Source organism: Ambystoma mexicanum, chromosome 6p, assembly GCF_040938575.1.
Source record: "Ambystoma mexicanum isolate Mex_15411 chromosome 6p, UKY_AmexF1_1, whole genome shotgun sequence".
Classification (NCBI taxonomy): Eukaryota; Metazoa; Chordata; class Amphibia; order Caudata; family Ambystomatidae; genus Ambystoma; species Ambystoma mexicanum.
Genome location: NC_090935.1, coordinates 1,178,570,818 through 1,178,593,443, shown reverse-complemented (window position 1 = coordinate 1,178,593,443; position 22,626 = coordinate 1,178,570,818). Strand labels below are relative to the sequence as shown.

The window sequence follows — 22,626 nt, the reverse complement described above, 5'->3', positions numbered from 1 at the left end:
CCGCAGGCTTAGATTTATCATTCAGACCCATGATCCAATTTAATGGCTATAGGAGGATGAATGCATGTCATGGGATTACCGTGCAAATAATCACAAAACATTGCCATGTGATCACAAACATTGCCATGTGATCACAAAAACTGGCAAATGATGGGAGGTCCTCGGCACCTGGTTCTAATGCAGCCACATGGGAGTACCTGGGCATGTGATTGTAATAGCTGGCTAATGATGTAACTGGGCATATGATGCCATTACCTGGCAACACAAATCATTGTATATAGACACAAAAAAAAACATTACCATTGCCAATGAGAATAGTTTGATTGACCTTCAGCCACTCCTCTCACCAATAAGGGCCGAGAAGTGAGTGCCAATATGAAAACATCAGGGGTGGATGCAGAACATAGACTAAGGTCTTGCCCTTGTTGGTGAAAGGTAGAAAGTAAGAGATACACGGAGGTAAGGGTATAAATAAGAAACCGGATCCAGTCGACAAGGCACAGGGTGATGGACTTTTATGGAAGCATCCGCTCTGTGACTGACCACATTACGAAGGACGGGATCCATGGGATTATCAAGAATCAAGACAGCACAATCATATATAAAAGTTGGCTTTATTTTGTAATATGCATGCATACTAGATCCTAGCTACAATCCAATAAGACTTTATTGTGGACCACAGTACTGACTGAAAGACAATGGACAGGACAGCGCATGAGCTTTGTAATGCAGGAAAACCAGGTCAAGCGAAAGAGAGTTCGTTTCAGCATAGAAGGGCCGTAGGTGTGAGTGAAGTCTACCTGGATTCAGTCAACAAAATCGTACAATTAGCAGGTGAAGTGCCCAGATCAAAAACCGAATCGAATGAATCTTGTCCTCGGCCTCGCACGTTGATTTTATTTATGCAAAACGGTCAATGAAGAAGCCGCCATCTAATTGTCAGGTCCACACAAAGCCAGCAGGATGAGTTCATAATCCCCTTTGCATTTCTCTTCCTGTGAATTGAAAGAGACGTGGATGCATGAGTAAATGCTAGCCTCCAAAGCACAACACCCATACGTGAGAGGTTTAAGAATTCAAGTAGCCATCACCATGACTTCGGTGCCCGCAACACATCCTCTAAACTCTCCACACCGCCCCACAGTGACCCCCCCCCCATGTCTCCCAGCCCTTACAAACACAACCTGCCCATTCGGCTGACATAGCAGTTAAGCAAAGAGTTTTCGGTACACACAGATTCACAGCTTTCTTAAAGGCAAAGTGGGAGCTTAAGTGAACTCGGAGCCTGAAGTTGAAGCGAAGCACAGACTGCAAAGTAGAGTGAACTGTTGGCGAAAGCCAGTATAGAAGGAGCATGTCAATGTTCCAAGCCACCTCATGTAACGGTCAGTACTGTCCCTTAGGATCGATTCATGGTGATAAACTAGTGATGGCTTACCAATGATTAGGGGAGTGGTTGAAGTATTTTGCGGCAACAACTGATCAAAACTTGCAACGCTCTTTTGAAAAGACAATGTGAATTAGCCCATGGTAATACAGCCCTCCATGCTCACTGTCTGCTTGCACATGTTAGAGACTGGCGGTCAAGCTATTCTCCACTAGTGGGTGCCATAACAGGTGACATGTGCAGCTCAACAAACCCTTTGCCCACCTATGAGCAGTCTATACCATTCACTTGACTCAAGGATGTCCTTAGAGCCAATCAACCACACTGCTGTTTTTTTTAGCCAAAAGCCCCAGGAGCTAAATCTCAGCTTCACCAGATGCAGCAACTCCAACAGTAAGACGTACCCACAGTAGTGTTATTGCACTGTCCTAATAGGCCATGTTCTGCCACACACTGTGCACCATGGTGCATTAAGCCACTACCCAGTACATAATAAATTAAGTACGCTGGCAAAAACTCTTGCATTGTTGTACCGCACCACTATCAAAAAGAAAGTTACTTTTAATTCTTTTATTTCACAACGGACTTCGGCGTTGAAAATTTTGAATTTGCATTGGGCAACACTAAATTACAATATTATGGAACCTTGCAGTTGCCCACACCGACGGTGAAGGCCATGTCATCCAATATAGCGCCCGATTACGTACATCTAGGAAATTTCACAGGAGAAAAACTGCCACAAATACCAACTGATATTCCGAACTATAGCTTTATTATCGAGTTGCACGTTTGGTGCCGCAATACTGAGAGGGGTGGTCCGATGGTACTTCCCATAACACATTAAAGCAAAAAAGAACTTAGCACATGGATTTTGATCACACAAAAATGTCAGTGGCAATGCAACTAAATTAGTCGCTAGGTTGGTGGCCCTTACAATAGGCAAGCCGACATCAGGATATCTATATAGTTCTAGAACTCGAGAGCTTTCTCTGTATGTATTTTTGGGGGCATATTCTACACAGGGCACTCGCCCAACAAAAAATGGCAGAGCTGCAAGTCGTCAGGATGAAACTGGGCATTCACTTTTAGATTGCACCCCAGTTCCTGGCCAGCTGAATGGCTGGCTCTCATACAGGGGGTTATTGGGTTTAACGTTTTACTGCTCTTGCAGTCACACACTAACAGACGGAAGAAATGAGAACATGAGGTTACATGACAAACTATTGGAGAATGGCACCTCGGATGGCAGGAGACTTGAGCTGGATTAAAGTGGAGAGAGTGAATGATGGCCAGTCTTCAGTGGCCCAGTGCTTACCCTCTTTTTAAACAGTATGTACTTACTAAAGTGTGGCTCATCATTGTTAGGGCAAGATTTTCATAACAATAAATTCTGGACCTGTGTCAACCCCAGTTTTTGCTTTTACTGGAGGATTATTTTTTCTTATACCTCTGTGAGTGGGTACCTTTTTCAACACTCACAGAATCGTTTACTCTTTTTATGAGTGTCATTTTTAAAACTCTCAATAGTACCTTTTTATTTTTAACCGCTTTGAGAACTTTTGGCACATACTGCCTATTGCTGCTAGGTTGCCCTTGAAGTTCCCCTTTTAACTTTCTCTGTCTAACCTTGTGAGATCTACAGTTCCAAAGGTAGAAAGGATTTTTGGATCCTTTAACATTTCAATAGGCGAGACCAGCACCCCCTACCTTATGTGGCGTACTAGGGTGATGCTGGGTATCCCATTCCTCATTTTAATGTGATATTTATGGTACAAGGACAAAGTTCACTTTAATGGCTGGTGGCAGTGAACCTTTCTATTAATTTGGTGCACCTTTACCGAAGACCGTTTCCACAGCCCTGGTAAAGGCACCCATGTGTGCTCATTTTATCAAAATGGGCCAGTCCTTTTTTTGCCATTTTAGTGTTCCTTGTCATTTCTTGTTCCTTCCCCTGACTTCCAGGGTAGAACATTTCTCTGTGGGATTATCTTTGGTGGGAGTCCTGTGCACTGCCCCCACCCCCCTCTCATCCTGGGTGCCAGAGTGTTTGGGGAGGCAAAAAGCAAGGGATGAGTCCAAAACTCTGCAGTCCTTTGTCTTCCAGCCGGAGTGTGAGAATCCAGTTCAAACTGGGTGTTAGGGAGAATTCTCATAAATGTGCCAATTCCTCCCACCCTAGAGCCCGCCAGCTCTTTCGCTAAACTTTGGGACTTTAAACTTTTCAAATCAATGTGTTTTCTGTGTGCGCTTTCTTTGGTTATGGAGTTTAAACAACTCCACAGGCATCTCCATTGGCATCATAAACTACTGTTTTCCAGAGTAAGTAAAGTGAAATTGACTTCACTAGTCTTTTTAAATTCCTAGACCCAGCACACCCTATCTTACAATAGAGTGCTGGAGGGGTTACGTAGTATCCCTGCGTCTAGATACTCATGTAGCAGTCAAATGCTACCCTTTCCCCTCGAAATGGCTGGTCCCTGTGGTTTTACAATTAACGAACATGATTTTTCCCGACCGCAAACACCGGTAGCGTTAAATTGCAGGAGCCATGTTTTTCAAGATTGCGTCTGAGCCCCCTCTGTAAAAAACAGGTCCCTGTCGTCTTTTTTTGCCATTTCTTTGTGGAAAGGTCCTTCTAGAGTTTTGCTCGGTGCGCCAAACCTACTTTGGTTTCTTTGTTCAATTGCCTTTGGCGGGCTTCAGGACTGAAGACCGCCTCTGACGCTTAAGTGTCTGGGGTGGGCAGGAAGTAAGGGAGGTGCCCGAAATTCCCTGTGCTTAGTCTCCTAGGAGACCCAAATGCACTGGATGACTGTCCGGCAAGGACAGCCACCCTGCTGGGTGAGTGACAGCTAGGCTAGAACGAATGGGAGAGAACTGAATAAAAGACAAGTCTCTTGGCTTGGAAGGCAGAGTTGACCACTGGAACGCAAGAACCAAAGACGTGCTTGGAGAGGACGGCTGCTGCAACTCTTGGACCGTTTGTTTGCCTGGTGAAGCCCTGCTGCAGGTCTGAATCGTTAAGTTCATCTCGACAGATGCCCTGCAAGGAAGACTTCTCCCTTTGAGTTGGTAGGACCAATCACCTAGACACTAAGCCACCTGGATACCATTCTCGGAGCTGGTTGTATTTTCCTCAGAGTGCTGCAGGAAACTGAATAACCAGGGAGAGGGACACCAGTTTGTGTGCTTGACTACAGCTACTGGAATTGAAGATTTGCCAAGTGCCAGCTTTTTGACCAGTCCCAGTGCATTGCATTAGTCCCCCGATGTCCTCCTTATCCGCTTGATTGAGGCCCAGGAACAGCGAGATCTGCAGGCACTGCCAGGAACAGAAGTCTTCAGCTGCATCTTTTTCTTCATTTGTAAGGTACTGTGAAACAAGACAGAGTACTTACCTCTTGGCGTGAAAGTGCTTGAAACTTTTGCAACTAGCAGGCCTAATAAGCTTGTGACCCAACATCTAATTCTTCTTTTTACAAACTACTTCTGAGAACTTCTGCAGAGCGTTTACTTACCAGATTCGTTTTATCCTATCCAAGACTTTAGCCCATTAACTTTGGCCTAGCCTATTGAATTAAATTGAATCTTCTGGTGAACTTGAAGTATCTGCACTGTCTAAGAATAATTGTAATCCTTTTATGTTCTGAACCTATTCCTTTATGCTCCTCCTTCAAAGTATTCTGAATGCCATTTTGCTCCTCCTAAGTAGTCTTAATGCCTCAGAAACTTAACGAGTATAGTACTGAAGTATATTTGTGTGATATAGATTGCCTCCTTCTAGTGAATGTTTTATATTTGAATGTTCAGTAAATTGATAAGTGTTTGACCAAGAAAACTTGAGTGTAAGAGTTAATTTGAACACCTATGATTGTAGAACTCTGTGTAACATTACTGCCCCCATTCCCTTTTGCTTACACCTGTAGTCATATTTGTGTGTAGTGGTCCAAAAGGGTACTGCATACAAACTCTGCCTAACACCGGGAGGCTGGTTGTCCTAAAAGGATTGCCAACCCACCAAGTTTGAATGTTGCAAGGCTGTTTGATTCGCTGGGTTCCTGCATAAAAAAGTCTGATCCTGGAAGCTGGAGAGGTAGTCAACCACTGGAACTCAAACCGACGAGGAAGATTAACAATTTACGGCTGAAACTATTTCCAGTGACCAAAGAGCCAGCTGTGTAACTGAAGCCTGCTATAGCCCTTCCTTCCAATCAACCCGGGGGCTCCAAAATTGATGACCCTGACCCAAAGCCTGATGAGACCCACCAGACTCAAGACCACCTGCATTTTGAGCCATCACACGTTGTGCTACAACCTTGTGAGGGCTGCACCCTGGGAGCTCGAGCCGTTGTGTGGTGCATAGTCTACCGGATTCATATTTCTCACTGAAACTTTGTGGGCTTCCTGCTGGACCTCGAGAGACATGAATCAGTCCAAAAAGTCCCCTCACCAGACTGCTGGACCTTACAAACAAACAGAATCTGACCAGTGATATTCTGTCTTCTGTGCTCCTGAAAAAGTCCTCAAATCCACAGAGCCACATTCAGCAATGAGGAAACCATTGCCTAGAGCCTTCACTGTGATACTTGCTCTAAATATACCATTGTTCTGTCTTTTTGATCGAAGGAATTCAATGACCAGGTTTATGGCTGCAGATCCTGAAGTCCTCCTGCTGCAAAATCTTCGCTGTATTGGGTATTTATTTACCTTAAGTCTCTTGTGATTTCTGTGTAGTCTTGGGGTGCTTTCAGTGATTGGGAGGTCTCTCGTCCATGTCACCCAGACCCACTGCTGGAATCCTCCTAGGATGTCTTCAAGTCCCTGGACCATCAACTAACTCAAGTAAAATACTTGTTTGAACAGTCTTCCCCTGGAACTCTGAACTTTGCCTGCAACTGAGCCCCATCTCATCCTGCCTACAGCGGGTGCCTAGACCACTAGGGCCACTCTTCTGCCTCTGCAATAACTCATGTACTAGAATTGAGACAGGCTGGACACTTTAAGGGGTCAGCCTCGAAAAGTAAAACAAGTGTTGAAGTGTACTCGCTTGTGAATTTGTTGGCAATGTTTAACTCAGTGTTAATAGTTACCAAAAGTTATTACTTCCCATATATACGTTCTGCCATTTTGAAAATGATATATAGTATTTACTTACCATGCATAAACTGTGTGCCTTCTTAAATAAGTTCTCAAAGTCTAACTTTCCTTAGAAACGGTCTCGCAATTTTAACAGAAAAACAGAAAAGGTTAACTTACTCACCTTTTCCCAAAAGTGATTGTCTTGGCTTCACTTAATTCCGGTTAGGATAGTTGTACGAGCATCCTCAATTGGGTCTTGCTTCCTTCCCCCCCCCCCCGACTTGCTGTTAGCCTCTCCGCAATAAATCTGCCTAGGTCATGCTTTACTTTTAGGTTGCTGGTAGCTCCTTCCAAAAGTATATAGGTTTTACTTACCTTGAGTACAACTGTTATTTTAAATAGGTTAGAGTTATTGCCTCCCTTAGTCTGAACTGAAAAGCAACTGTAATTGAATATTACACCCTAAGGTCCAACTCCCCTAGAATAACGGATATCCTGGATCAGAGTTATAGGTGAATACTGTTCCTGGAATAAGTACCACTATTCTGCGAAGTATATTGTCCACTTGACTCTATGTGATTTCTAGTTGAGCGCGACTGGACAACTGTTGGGGTCTACTACCCTTGTATTACTGCGAGCAATCCAAAAGTAACTATTGGTTTGGACTTCCCCAGAACTACTGTTAGGTGTTCCAAATTAGGTTATATGCTTTGGTCTGTGTACCTTCAAGCTTAGTGTTGCATTTTTATATACTGTGCTTATATCTGTGATAGCACTTATTTCCCCCCCAAGATTTATCTGGGTCTACTTCTATTTAAATAAACCATTTATTTTTACAATATAGTGTTTCTTTGGACCATTTGACTAAGTCTTTGTACTGATTCTACAGCCCTCTGTCCCTCCTAAAATAGGCCTGGCGGCTCTGTCTGCGCTACACTTAACTCAGGTGTTACAGCCTTATACTAAGAGTGGAGTCTTGTACTGCTGCCTCAGTTGAATGGTTTTACTAAGCCTTTAGTGGGACTTCAGACAAACTAGGATCTTGCTTGGAGTAGTTTTTCATTGAGGCATAGAAATGCCTGAAACTGATATTTGTTGTGTGGTGGTATACAGTGCCTTGAACGCAGAGCAAAGACCTTACTTTATTCCCATCCATCATTCACTCTACAACCTGCTTACAAACCCATGTGTAAGAGGAAGCCAGTGTTTCAATGCACAGGGTTCATTTTAGTTGAAAGTTTTGCCGAACATTTTATAGACTATGTATTAGAGAGTTAAGTGAATTTATTGTGTTATGCGGAACAATAAAAGTAAAAGTTGAGAAACTAGGGTTGTGAAACAAATGTGCATTTTTAATGAGGTTTGAACAAAGGTATGCATTTTTCATGGTTACTTTTTGTGAAGCATAAAGTACCCTCGTAAGTAAGTTTCTTTTGTGCAAAGTGCGAAAATGCCAATGATAAACAAATATAACTTTAGACATTACCATTTTCAGTCTGAAAACGTCTAATACTACTTCTTGTTAAGTATTTGCGACTTTTTTCTGCAACTTCCATTGAATGGTCACCCCAAGAATGAAAAATGCTGAAAAGGTACAAGTCTATACATATAAAACGGATACACTGGCTCATACAGAAATGCTGGCAGCTTATCTGCTGCCTCCAACACAACTATTACTGACCAACTTCAAACACATTCTCACACGCTTCTGTTAAAGAATTCTAGGTGTTCCTGCAATACTTTTAGATGTATCATGCAAAGGACTAGGTTTAAGAAATCCAAGAACATTTTGAAAAACCACGTTTTATGAATACATACCTTTATAGCCTGGTAAAGGGACTTCCCATACATTCGCTTGTAATGAAATTTAATTTCGGTTAAGTCAATTTCCGAACGTGACACCAGGAGTCGAATCAGTGCTTTGTGTCTTGTTCCAGAGCCCTGTATAAAAGAAACAATAGTATTCCCTTACAAATTACTACAGCAACTGTACAAAACAGTGACCATTGCTTTAATTCAATGCCAATGTGAAATGCGCCAACTTCCTTTCAACAATCTAAATTCTAGCACACAAAACCTGCAAGCCATTCTAATGGCCCAGATCTTTTAAAAAAGTAGGTGTTCGAGTCCCCAATCAAGTCTGTCTGCATGCTTGCATTACAGTCGGGTGGAATCTCCCGAGGCAGTGTTCAAGCCAAGGTCCACATCCTGGACCATGGAAACTTATGGCAATTACCAGGTATTCTCAGCCCACCCAAGGTAGCTGTGGTTTAAAAAAAAAAGCCAAGACTGAAATACAAGCTATGGGTTCCAATGAAAGGGCAGCAAAAGGCTAGAGTTTCATAAACACTATCTACTACTGCAGTTTTGGGAGAATCCGATTTACTATCAAGCGACTTGCGCTACTATAAAATTCCCTCGTGGGCTCCATGGGGTGCCTTTGGTCTTTGCAGGGTCACCGGCAGATCAAGGTCCTTGCCTTGGTCTTTTGCACAGGGTCTTACACTGAAATCAGTAAACCAGGCAGCTGAGAGGGTCTTACTAAGCCAAGGGAACATTATGGCAGTTTGGGGTCTTTCTGAGGCAGAGGCTTAGGGATCCTCGGGCACTTGCAGAGATTTTTCAGTCAGGGGAAGCATGTGATTTTTGGCAGACCGTCTGTCTGCACAGTCCTTCAAGGGAGGCATTCCTCAGAGTGCTTCACATTCTCGTCCCACGATTGGGAGACAATGTTGCAGTCACCCTTTAGGGGAGATTGAGCAGGAAAGCCTCCAATCTTAAAAATGCATCTATTCAAACTTTCCGATAGCCCGCTACTGGGGGCTGCCAGATTAAAGCGTCACAGGGCTGCTCCTAAACTTTGGGGTGCAAGGTTCTCATTTAAAGCCAGTGCCTGCCTCATTTGGACTCAAAAGGCTACATCCAGGCCATTCATTTTGTGGATACATTGCTGCCTTCTTTGACCAACAATCAGCTCAAGTATGGAAGGCCTCCAAGTCGTCATGAATTTCACAATCGCCGATACGCAGGAAAATCCAGGTTCTGATGTAGTACTACTTAGGGTAACACCTGTACCCCAAACTGCAATTAGTTACTCTGCCATCAACAAAAGGCTACTACCGGGCAGCTGTGTAAAAACTCAAAGAATGAAATAGGGTACAGAGGCTCATGGTATCTGCAGGCACATCACTGTTCAGCGATGATTGGGGCTCGTCACGGAAAAGGCCGATGGAACTGTCCGGCACTATGCCTTATTGATTTGAGTCAGTTTAGGGCTTTCAACCTCACAATTGCATCACCTTTTTTTTTAAAAGCCAATTGATACACAGACCACGAACCCCCCGCCCCCCAAAATCTGTTTAAAAAATAAATGACGAGAGCATGATGGACATCAGGCCACACAACATTCTGATTACTGCATTTTAGGCCCAGTCCTCAGAGTGGCAGTGTTTACGGCAGCCCACAGGTTCCTCTTCCTGGCTAAAGAACAGTTGAATTGCATTATACATAAGTGTGCAAAAAATGGCCTTTTTAAAAATAAAATAAAAAACTGCAATGGGAAAAGGACATGAATCTCAGCGGTTCGAGGATATTCAGAGAAATACTGAGTAATTTTCTGATAGTGCCAATATGAATTTACTTGCATTGAAACAGCACATGTTCTGGTAACAAATAAGAAAACTTCTGACTAGTAGAGCTGAAAAGGGTTAGGTTGCTGGGCCCAAGTTTCAGAAGATCTACTGCCCGCCATTTTTACCTTAGAGACCCACAGCGCTTTTGCTGGACACAGGAGTGGGACCTTTTTCTCACTCACCCATGTTTTTTCCTGACTATGATTTTCTGTGTTCCTTAATGTTTTATGGAGTCTGGTAAACTCCATAGGCATCTGCTTTTTGCATTGTGACACAGCACCTTTTGTGAAGTGCCACTGAGAAGTCCCTTAATGTTGAACTACATTTTCTTGGGTGACCACTGTCTTACTTACCTTTACTTTATGGGCCCAGCACACCACCTTTTGTGCAGTGCTTGGAGGTTACACAGTAACTCCTTTAACCCATTCCTCATGCAACATTGTTACACTAACTCACTTGAATGACTGGTGGCAGCGGTTTCCTTTTTACTATCTAGTGATATGAATCTGCAGAATAATAACTCAGCTGCAGTGCTGCACCCAAGGGTGACCTTTTTCTCAAAATGGCCACCAGTCTTCTTTATTCGTCATTTCATGTTAGTTTGTTCTGGACTTTTACTCTGTTTGCATCAGGTTTGAGTCCTTTGTGAGTTTTCCCTTTGGCCCTGAAGCCTGCCCAGGCTCCAGTGTGTCTGGAAAGGTAGGAAGTGAGAGGGTTCCAAAATGTCCCTGTCCTTTGTCTCCATGTGTGCCTGAGTGAAACCATTTCCAATTGGCTGGCTGTCCTGGTGGAAAGCCAATCTGCTGTGTGATTGACAGCCTAGGGCAGTGAATGAATGGGAACTTGCATAAAAAGCAAGGTTTTTTGGACTAAGAGCAGAGTCGACCACTGAGTACAATATCCGCAGCACAAGATAAGACATCAGCAGCACCTCCTGGACCGCAAAGTGCCCGGTGAAGCCCTGCAGATGTGCTGACCTCTTTTCCGAATAGACAGGGAATACCCGTAAGTGAGGACTTCCTCCCTTAGGCTGGTGAGACCAAATAGCCTCAAGACAAACTATTTTGGCACAACCCCCGACTTGCTGTGACTTTCCAAGGGTGTAGAATCCCAATACCCAGGGTACCTCGACCACCTGCGAGTGCATGGTCTTCCGAAGTACAAATCAGCAGAAATCCATTGCTGCAGAGTCCCTCTCTCAAGAGCTGCCACAGGAGCCTGCCAGATGTCTTCCCTTTCGTCGTCACGACTAAGAAAAATGGTCTACTGCATTGCATCCTGAAGGCATCCAGCTGGAACAACTTCATTTCAAAGGTATTGTGGGGCTTCGGGTACATTATCCTTTAGCCATTTGTGATGCTTCCTATCTTTGGAAGTGCAATTTAACCCTACACTAAGTTGACCTCAACTTACCTGCATTGGCCTTAGAGCTTGTGCTTTCTAATGGGGACTCCTGTTGAGAGCATCAAAACTTTGACTTTGCCCATTGACTTTGGCTGTCCTGGCTCCCTAAAGGCCTCCTTCTGAACCTATTGGCTTTGGCAGTGCTTGTTCCATTACAGGTTTTAAATGTTGAACACTTTAATGCTGGGATAATAGACTGCCTGCATCCCTTTGGGAGAATCTAACTGTTCCGATCAGACTGATTGTTAAGAACTAACCCTAACCAAACTCAATAAAATTGAATAAAAAAAATAAATAAAAAACAAACCTCAATACTGCAAAGATGATACCAATATAAATGTTATACTGACCTCAAATGATGTCACCGGAATACTTTAAATATTTATGTAAATAAATAAATAATGCATTATATAACTAAGTGTGCAAGTGTTAAATTAGATACTGACATTTATGGATTTCATTGTACATCTCTACTGCTCACATTACTCTTGAAATAAACCAGACTACTCAGTCACACTACCAACTTGTGTAGTACAGGCCTATATTAAAAGATGGGTTACTTAATACCAAGAGTTAAGTCTTGTGTAGTCCCACACCAGTTGGACTTCACTAATTCTTACCCAACAAGAAAGAATATTCAATACCAGTCAGCCTGGGGAATGCTTTATCAGTTTGGTCCAGTCATTTCTGTAGAGCGCTCCACTGGAGCAAAAGTCGGTAATCACTCCCTGGCCTCGTCCATTACGATAAAAACAAAGTCCGGTAGAAAAAAAGCCCAATCAGCACTGCTCATTTCAACGTCGTGGCTCCACCAAACAGGAAGCGTACATTGAGGGCAGAACATTGATTAAGTGCCTTCTGCTCCATGGATTCAAAGGTCTCAGCACAAGCCCACTGCTAATGTGGCCCAGAGTTTGCTGAGCCACCACACGGATACAGTTTTCCGGCATTCGATGAGGGGAGAAGGTGAGCATGGTGTGCTGGTGAATTGGCACTCTGGGCATGAAGGCTGTAAATCGGATCCTCGCACATTAAAATGTTGGCCAACTCTCCATTGAAAGCCCTTCCGCTGAGGAATTGGGGTGGAAGGTTAGACAGTGAAGTTTTGCAATCCTTTCCAAAAAAGACAAATATTGATCTAACCTATCAGATGAAAATCACTTTGAGCCTTTGTTCAAGAATCGCTGTACTTATGTAGATTTCTTGCAACACCGGTCTGTCCAAGGCACCCAACATGATACGATATATATGATATGATATATATGATATGATAGGTCCCACAACTTACCATGTCATCCTGCCCGCTTTACAAATTTCCAGCTCCAGGAAGTTTACTGCTCATCCCTTGCATGGCAGTTGCTGAACCATGGAACAAAATGGACAGTCTGTGCCATAGGTCATCAAAATGACCCATATGCAGCCTCAGTCCACTTTTTTGCCTGACCCTTTGTGCAACAGAGTTCTCAGAGCCTTGTCTCAGAGGTCTCCTACGCGGTCTCAAAGAGAATGGGCTAGCCGGTCCTAGGACAGAGAGCCGGAGCCTGTCCTAAATGTCAGAAGGTAGAGGAGCTCCTTGAAAAAATATTTTGGGATGCACAGTAAAAATAAAAATGCGCACCCATCACATTAATCCAATGCTGATGGTTTGTCCAGAATGTTTAACTGACCTGAACTTGAGACCCATCCAGGGCTGTATTAGTTCCCTATGTCCTTAGTCTGGGTGGGAAAGTGTTAAGAAAGTTATTTTAGCAATGTTCCCCCCCCATATTCCATGCCCCCCACAAACTTTTTTGTTACCCGTTCTGACCTTTTGCAGTTAAGTGAAGTCTTTAGCATCCCTCGACTGGGATTTTGTTCACATGTTATGGGGAAACCGACTAGTCCTCCAGGCTGTCAGTACTGGGAAACTTAGTTTCCCTTAGTCTTTTGACTTTGCCACTTTTGGTAACTTCATCAATGCACAATGCATCTTCCAATGCAGTGCAATGGGGTCTCTTGTTTTTACCCTAGACATACCACAAGGGAATTTGTGGTTACCTTTAGATATGCTAAGGAACAGACTGGTGGCAGCAGTTGCTTTTTCACCATTTTTGATGCATTTTGTGTTAGCTTAAATGCACTTACCATGTTTGGTTACCAACTGTGGCTAGTGTCCCAATAAGGCCACGCCACAAGGTCTTTTCTCTTAGACCATCTTGTAGTTTGGCCTTCTTCATGCCCTTCCAGGTCAGGAAATTCCCTTTGTGGGCATGCACTTTCCTGGGAAAGCAACCTTTTTTGCGGGCTATTGCAGGTCACGTGTGGTGGCTCCCTGGAAGGGGGGGGGTGCAGGATTGTCTGGTCACAATCCACATACTGGTGCCACTATGTCTGCTGTGCATGTGGACATGAGGACATCAGTGGTCCCTGATTGGACCACTGCTGGTGTACAGGTATGTTAGGGACTTTTACAAAAGTCCTCCTGTGGTAGGACTTCAGAAGACTTGGTTGGTAGCACAAGGTTCCAACTCAGAGGTTTGGCCTGAACTACCCAAATGGTTTAGTAGCATTGGCCAAGCAGCCATGCTTAGTCTAGCAGGGGGTAGGGCTGTAGGCAAGTACAGAGAACATGGGGCACATCTTAGGTCAAACAAACATTTACTCACTGTAGTTCTATATAAATATGGTTATATACACTGAGGAAAAACACTATAAATAAGATAAAACTGTTTTATTATATATACACAGTTAGATGATTGCATTCAAGTCTCAGTATCAACAGTAGACCTTAGATGGAACACAGGTAAGTAGTTGAGAAGCACAGGTTAGCAAATCATAATAACCAACATTCAATTGTACTGGCAACACAACTGCTAAGAGCTTTAGACAACCTTAGTCTTAGGAAGTCCAACCCCATATGGGGATGATAGTTTCAAAGTCAGATGAGGCACTGGAGGGACCACGGCAAAAGAAAGGCATGAGCTGTCCAGTGCTAAAAGTAAACTTAGCAAACTGCTTCAGCGGTGCTGGTAGGTAACATTGTAGTGTTCAGGGAGGTTAGAGGAAACCCCTGAAGTTAAGTAGCCCAAAGGACCAATGTTCTTGGGGCTGGGAGAGCACTGTTGAGTTGTCCACCTCAGTGTCTCAAGAAGCTCAAGAGGAGTGCAGAACAAAACAAGCACCCAGGTGAGTACCGAGGAACAGGACAGTACCTTTCGTGAAGAATCAAGGTCACTGGCGGGTCCCCAAGGTGAGGCGAGAGCAGGCTTCGGTACGCGATCTTGGCCTAGGTGACTGAAGAAAGAACTTTTGGCTGGAGTCACTCTTCAGATGGGACGCCCAGCAAAGGATCTTCATGGCTCTGGCTTGTTGGACTCATCACAGGCTTTGGTTCAGCGACAGTTTGCACCTGGCAGAGTTCTCTGTTTCTCTATCTCAGATTTGGTTCTAGGGATTTCTAGGAGCAGGAAAGTGTCACTGCAGGCTCACGAGGATGCCTACAAGGTTTCAGCAAAACCTGCACTTCGGGAGAGGGTACACTGCAAGATGACACAGGTCCAAGGGTATTGGGAGTTGCAGCCAGGGAAGGTTGCATCTCTTCATGGGATGGCACAAATTGAAGATTGTCTTGAGACTGGATAGGCCCACCAATCCAAGGGAGGAAGTCATCCAGTCTGGATATTCCTCATCACACAGAAGTTGTCAGGACCGCAGTGGTTACTCAGTAGGTTCTGGCGGACATTGGAAGTGGCTGCGGGCATCTTTTGCATTCTCGATTTCCAGTGGTCGACTGTTTTCTGTTCCAGGACCCTTGCCTTTTTTGCCAGAAATCCAGTAGGCTACACCCACACCAGGCTTCCAATCATTCGGATAAAGCGGGGTGGCTTGTCCAAAAGGACAGCCAGCCTCCCAGTTTGAACTGGATCCAATCAGTCACTGCAGGACAAAGACCAGGGGAGTTTTTATGTGTCCTGCCCTACTTCATGTCCTTTCAGGCACAGAGTCTTGGTGGGCTTTTGCAAGGAAGCGCATCAAAGACAAAAGACATAGCAGGGCCTCCCCAAACCAGCTTGGTAGAAAAAGTTTTAAGAAGGGACAAACTATCTAGAATTGGCGAAAAAAAGAAGACTGGTACCATTTTGGACCAATGGTGACCCATGTGTCCCTTACCGTGACTGCGATAGCAGTCTGAGAGAAAGCTTCCCAAAAATAGGTAGAAAAATACCCACTGCCACCAGCCACTTAGAATGGTCACCAACTGGAAAGCTACAGCATAAGTGAGAAAAGGGATACAATATGTCCCTTCAAAACTCCACACAAAGTGGGTTGTGCTGATCTCACAAAAGTAAAACATAGGTAGGATAACAAGTACCCCCCCCATTCTGGTAACATGATGATAGCACAGGAAAATAAAATAAAACCAAAGAGGGAAGCTCAAGAAGCTTCCAGCAACACTGCATAGAAGCTGCCGTGTGCTGCAATAGTAAAATAAAGATTCCCAAAAAGATGGAGGCAAGCAGACTCCCATCAAAAGAACAAAAATAGTTCCCAGAGATACAGAAAGAGAATGAGTGAGGGCAAAAGGTCCCCACTCACTCAGGAGTGTCAGAAAAAATCCAGCAAAGTGTTAGGGGACTCCACACAAGAAGGACATTCTATTTAACAATGTGTGGGGCAGATCTTGCCATTGGAGGGATGAGTGTGACCACTCACCCGACTTTGGCTAAGAGGGTTCCTGCAGCCATGCTAGAAAATCTGAAGGAGCCAAGAATCCTGAGAAGCCAAGCAGATGAAGGAATAGAAGAGCTGTGAAGGGTCAGGGCAACCAAATCCTTCTGTTGACCTAGAGAAGTCCTGCTTGGAGACTGATCCCAGAAGACCCTCCTCAGTGCTTCAACCACTTGGAGTGGTGGTACCAACCATTCCCAACATCTCCTCGTAGCCTAACAAGTGAGCCTCCTCTGAAGTGTCCCAGGGCCGTCAAGTGGGCTGACAAGCTAGGAGCATCACAATTGCATATGGAGGATCTGGACTCCGGAGATCACCAGCTAGTCCAACAAGAGGTCCTCCTGCTCAATTTAGTCTTCTCAGCATCTACAGGTCGCAAGATAGGAGGTGGCTTCTGACTGCAACAGTTGTGTCCCTTTCTGTCGCCATTCTGCAGTAGCGATCACTGAAACCGGCTTTCCTGTGTTGTTCGTTTTACAACTGTCCGAATGACAATTGACCTTTTCACAATTGACCGAATTGTGAAGGTCAACTGTACCATATATGTGGGGGGAACCCCTCACCCAAAACCCTATATATATATATTTATATTTATTTTCGGTCAATTGTGACCCTTTAAATTCGGTCAATTGTTCATTCGAACAATTGTAAACTAACAATTTGGGTAATACCATTGTGTTCAGTGCTTCGAGGGCTGCACTGGTGCTTCTTGTATTCCTCCTCTGGAACCTATTGTACCAGCTCCTGTGACAAACCAGACCCGGTTGAAACGGTGGTCAAACTTAGCTCTGGGGGTCATTTCTACCCTTGCCCAGTCTGAACCAAAACCAGAGTAAGGTTGGCGAGTACTGAATATACTTACCAGTACACCCCTCTCTGCTTGAAAGTTTTGCTAACTTTTTGATACGTTTTGTATTTGTTTGGCTTGGATTGCACTTGCTGCCTAAAGCCTTTCTGAAAACTGGGGACAGTTTGTTAACTAGAGCCCATTCTAACAACTTTTGGACCCATCTTCACATCCTCAAGCACACTCTTCCTGGCTTCTAAAAACTCTTGGAAACGTATCAACATTTGGCACAAGGACCCATTCATGTTAGGGCTGGACTTACCAAGTGAGGATTGTAATCCGAGGTTTTTTTTAGTGCTACCGTTAGTGCTAGCATCTTTACTTACCTTTTGTCCTTGAGGGATTACGAAAGTAATTTGTTCATGTGCACTCTTAGTGACTGTATATATGTTATATAGTTTTATGCCTTTGTGATATTACGTTTGAAGTCATTTACCCTGTTCTGGGCCTACAATAAATGAGTATTATTTTTGATATAATTACTGTCCAAGTGTAATCCTTGGTCACTGTGTGGCCTCATTGGTGACCCCAGATCACTCTCACCCCTCCTCAGTCATCGCCTTGCCTGCTCTCCAAGCTATCTTGAATTGGCCTGGCTATCCTCCCAGAAATTGTACCGTGTTCATCCAACAAGGGTGGCCTCCTAAACATCGGTTCTCCAGGCCAGAGTTTAGTAATCCAGTCTAACATCACAGTATCTTTCACAGTCACTCGCCTACAGAGCCTTTAGGACTTCAAATTTAAGGGAGGGGTAGTTCACCTGCACATATAGCACTACATTATATCGGAGTAGATGCACAAAACACCTGAATGCCATTTCATTGCTTGATAAACAGGACAAAGACATAACTAAAGAAAGAACATGGATAGCAATTTTTAATCACAGAAAGAAAAACAAACTGTCCGCATTGTCCAAACTACGCCCCCACAGCCCCATTTTGAAAGAAATTGTCAGCAGTGACCAGTAGTTGTCCGTTGCAAGACAAAGGGCATGAACGACAACAAATAAAAAACGAGAATATGCCAGTTCCATTATAGTGCTAAAATTGAGCTCTATAAATCTGGAATAAACAGACATGTGGTGTCATCACCCTCTGCCAAACCATAAAATACACCCCCCCCACCCCCAACCTTCATACTTCCAGGTACGAAGTAAACATCTTGCAATAAAATAGTAACAATGTAATCATTAATTCTACTGTTAAAGATTTGAATTTCTAAACAGGTCTTTAGACCAAAGGAAATATTCATTAGTGGGAATTATACAGGACATACCTTCATAGCCTGAAAGAATCTTTCAGCAAAGTAGGCCGGTTTGGAAACAGCAACGCTCACTAGAAGGGAAATTGAGAAACAGTAAGTCAGTGCATGGGTGCTGTAAAAGTACGAGCTTTCTTTTACAATAGATAATGTGTGCCCAAAGTCCTATGTGCAAGAGGATACTGCTACCAACCTGTGAGTGTGTTTTGATACGTGTATTTCATGCTACTTGTATGCAAAGAGGGCACAAGATGTAGGTGTTCATGTCATCCGTACTACAGTTTTCAAATCTATTATGCAGCCTGCTTCAAGTCATTTAGTCATTTAGCCTTTTTTTAAAGACATAACAAATCAGTTGGATTTCAGAATTCTAGACATGGCGGCTTTGGAAAGGTTTTCAAATGTATATGCACATTTTAAAAAGGTTTTACTTATCTTGAAAGATTTCAGCATGGCCACCAAGGAAACTTCCGGATAAAATGTTGGCGTAGTTCCAGATTACATCAAATGCCAAATCTTAAGAAAAAGCTGATGCTCTGTCCTAATGTGGCTGGAGACAGAGGTTGCCTGTAGTTCGTACAGTATGGGGCAACTTGGAAAACGTTCATCAACAGGTTTGATCCAGTAAAGTTTGGGGAGAGCAGGTTTGGGTGGAATGAGGCATACATCCTAAAAGCAGGCATGAAGAAAATTAAGCAACTTTCCCTGATGGAATTCTGTTAGGAAGAGGTCCTTTTTGCAACGCTGCCTTCCTTCGCGGGATTTGGTTTTACTATAACACATATCTTACAGTGAAGTGCTGCAGGGATACACTGTATCCCTTTTCTTTAACATTTTTCAATGTGTCCAAGATGGGATGTGGCAGCAGATCTTTTTCTACTGGGTTTAATTTTTACCGCGTGCATTTACATTTTACGGCAGAATACCAGTTTGAATGCCATGCTCCAAGATGGCCATTCCACTTGTTTTTTACACTGTCCTTTGGACAGTTTCTCCTTCCTGCCTTCTCAGGTCAGACAATGCCACATATGTTCAGCCCTTTCCTGGGCACAGTCTCAAATTTGGGATCCCTCAGTATTGAATAGGGAGTTTCAAAGTGCCTTTAAGGAGCGCTTTAGCAAAACCCAGTGTTACCATCTAAAGAACCCATTGACTTTGGCCAAATCATCCAAGTGTTCGGGTAGACGTTTTAGGTCCCAATAGGGAAAAGAGGTTCACACTACGTACATTTTATTAGGCCATGGCGTGGCTGAGTTAGATGCGATGTTGCAACTAAATGTGTTCAATGTAGTTAGAAGAATTGAAATGAGTATTACTTTGTATTTTATTTGGATACATTTATAGAGTCACAGTAAGGAGCAACATGAGTAGCAGGGGCATGCATTGTATTGTATTGTTCAATATACAATTTATAGCACTGAGAAGTATGTAGTGGCAAGCTTTTTGCATGCAAGAGTGGAGTTCATTGAATGGGAAACCAATATGTGGGAATTCAACAATGGTTTAGATTGCGGTCACAAAGGGCATTGGGAAATACGGGGTTCATTGTGGGAACATGGATAATTGCAGAATGCAGGTTATTCCAACTTAGTAGGCCACAGAGTCCCTGGATTGGCTGGGATGGGTTTTTGCCTGGTTTTGGAGAGCTGGTTGACCTAGGTCACGGAAGGGGGTAACGGAATGGAAAGCATTTGTTAGATTTTTATGGGCAGAGTGGGTTCTTCGATGCATTGCCCTGGGAGCACAAGACTTGTTTTTGATGACCAGAAAGGCCCGGTTACATGGAGGGTTAAATTGAGAGCGGATGGTTTATCGGTTTGCAGGGAAATAAGTAGAATGTATGCCGAAGGCTGTACGACTTGAAATGGCAGTGGCAAATAGGATTACGTGCTAGAATGCACAAATACTTTATGGGATGGGTAGAGCATCTGGGAGGGTAAGTATGTTTACTCTGCTTCAAAAGCATGCTTATTTATTTATCTCCAAGTGTTCATGGAAATCCTTGAACAATCACGATTTGGGTTAATGGGTTTCTGTCACATGGTCTGAATAATAAACAGTTATTCATGAACAATACATGATTATGTTGAGTATGGAATAACTGAATATGAAAAGTTCACATCTCCAAGGGGTTGTGTTAGGACAGTTTTTCTGAAGTGCTACTAACTTCTTCAAAACCATTCAACTGACGCAGTACAAGACTCCACTCTTATAACGCTGTACCACCTGAGTACCTGGTAGCGTAGACAGAGCAAATCTATAAGAACAGGCACCTGGTTTAAAGCCCCTGCTCTACCCAGGTAAGTAAACATTTATAGAACACAAATGAGCAAGTATTTAACAGTGAAAACAATTTTTAACACAGAAAAACATAGCTGTTTTTCTGTGTTAACATTTTTTTTTCACTGTTACACAACTCAATGTACCTGATCATTATGTACTGCAATTACACCAACACTGCTCATGCAATCCAACATAAGGAAACAGAATGTAATTGCTGAAAAATTTGACCCAAAGAATCACATTTGGGGTTTATATCGATGTACTATGTCATGTATGTTTTATGTATATTATCTAGTGTCCTATGTTTCACCTAAGTGTATATATCACTTGCTCCTTATATATTAAATCAAAATAAAATTAGCAGTCATCGTCACTAATTTTTTGGGTAGTGACCGTCAGGATTGATTGTTTTTTCCTTTTTCAGGTTCTATAACCTTTTTGTGTTCTATAAAAGAATAGACAGAGCAGCCGGGCTCAGCTTAGGAGGGAGAGGGGGCTGTGCAATCAGTATAAATGATAATGCAATACAAATGGTCCAAAGAAACATGCACACTATCTATTGTAAAAATAAAGGATTTATTTAAATATAGGTAGGTCCAGATAAATCTAGGGATAAGTACTATCACGCAGTATGTGTAATCACAATTATCAAAACACAACACTACGCTTGAAGGTGCACAGACCAAAGCATATTTGAAACACCCAAGTAGAATTAGGGAAGTCAAAACCTTTTCATACACATTCAGTATAGGTCATATCTAGTCTTGGGGAGTAAAAACCAATGGTTACTTTTCACAAATTACATTCAGTAATGCAAGGGCAGTAGACCCTACCAGTTGTACAAGGACTCTCAGCAACAAATCACATAAGCAGTCAACTGGAAAATATACTTTTGGTGAATCGTGGAAAACGTATTCTAGGTATAGTAAAACCCTATAATTACTTTTGTGATAACACACAGTTATACTAGGTGAGTAAAACCTAAGGATGTAATATTCAATTACAGGTGCTTTTCAGATCAGTAAAACACAGATTGAGATAAGCAGCAACTCTGGTAACTTATTTTTGGATGGCACACAGCTAACTCAAGATAAGTAAAACCCATATATTTTTATCTCACAATGGAGGGGGAAGTAAAACCCAATGTTACACTTTACTGAATGACTCAGTTATTCTAGGTAGGCAACAACCTAATACAGACTTAGGGCCTCATCACGAGTTGGGCGGTAATGCCGGCACCATTACCGCCGGTGCCATTAGCCCTACTGCCAAACCCCCTGCCGCTATTAGCGTTGGATCACGGGCTTGGCGGAATGGTTAGTGACCATCCCCCATTAGGCCCATTCGGGAATTCCTCATTCCCCATTGGGCCCAATGGGGAAAATGTGCGCTAGTACTGCCAGTGGATTTCCCGCTGGCGGTAACAGCACTGAAAATCAGCAATTTGGCTGCCGATTTCCCCCCCAGCTCATAGCTGGGGGGAATCTGCCAAGGCCATGATCTGGCGGACCTTATTCTGGACAGGCTAATAGTAAGTCAGGGGAAGCAAGAACCAGTTGGGGGACACTCATACAATTATCCTCAAAGGACTTATCTGGTAATACCAACAGTTTGAGGACACTCATACAATTACTATGAAGAATAATCTGGTGAAACCAACGCATTCCTTTTGTCAAGAGGCACAACCTAATCACAGGAGAGTAAAATACCTTCACATCTACTTTCTATAAAATGGCAAAAGTTTCAAAGGAAAGAAGAGGTTAACCATACTTTTGAGAATAGTGCATCACACATTTAAGATAAGTAAGAACTTTTGTAACTGTTCACTCTTAAAGTTACAGTTACCACACACACCTTTACAAGTAAGTGGCTTTTAAACACTTGATTTCTTTTCTAGGCAGAAGTCCCAATCCCTTCAAAAGTCTTTCCCTGGTTCTTGGAGCAGGAGTGTTCTCAGTGGCAGAAGTGGTGTCACTGGGGACTAGTGACCAATAAACCGTGTCAGAATAGGATCCTTAGTAGGAAAA

The 22,626-nt window shown here is 43.2% G+C and overlaps 1 protein-coding gene across 5 annotated transcripts in view; it reads right to left on the bottom strand.

Moving 5' to 3' along the window:
* Positions 1–595: 595 nt before the first annotated feature.
* Positions 596–22,626, bottom strand: part of LOC138510289 (annexin A1-like) — a 314,660-nt gene continuing 292,629 nt past the window's right edge. For all 5 annotated transcript variants that reach the window (XM_069625817.1, XM_069625818.1, XM_069625821.1 and 2 more), the window contains 3 exons: positions 18,332–18,390; positions 8,285–8,407; positions 596–995 (listed from right to left, as the gene is read on the bottom strand). In XM_069625817.1, coding sequence (XP_069481918.1) covers positions 933–995; positions 8,285–8,407; positions 18,332–18,390 — 245 coding nt within the window. In that variant the 3' untranslated portion in view covers positions 596–932. The remainder of the gene's footprint in view (positions 996–8,284; positions 8,408–18,331; positions 18,391–22,626) is intronic.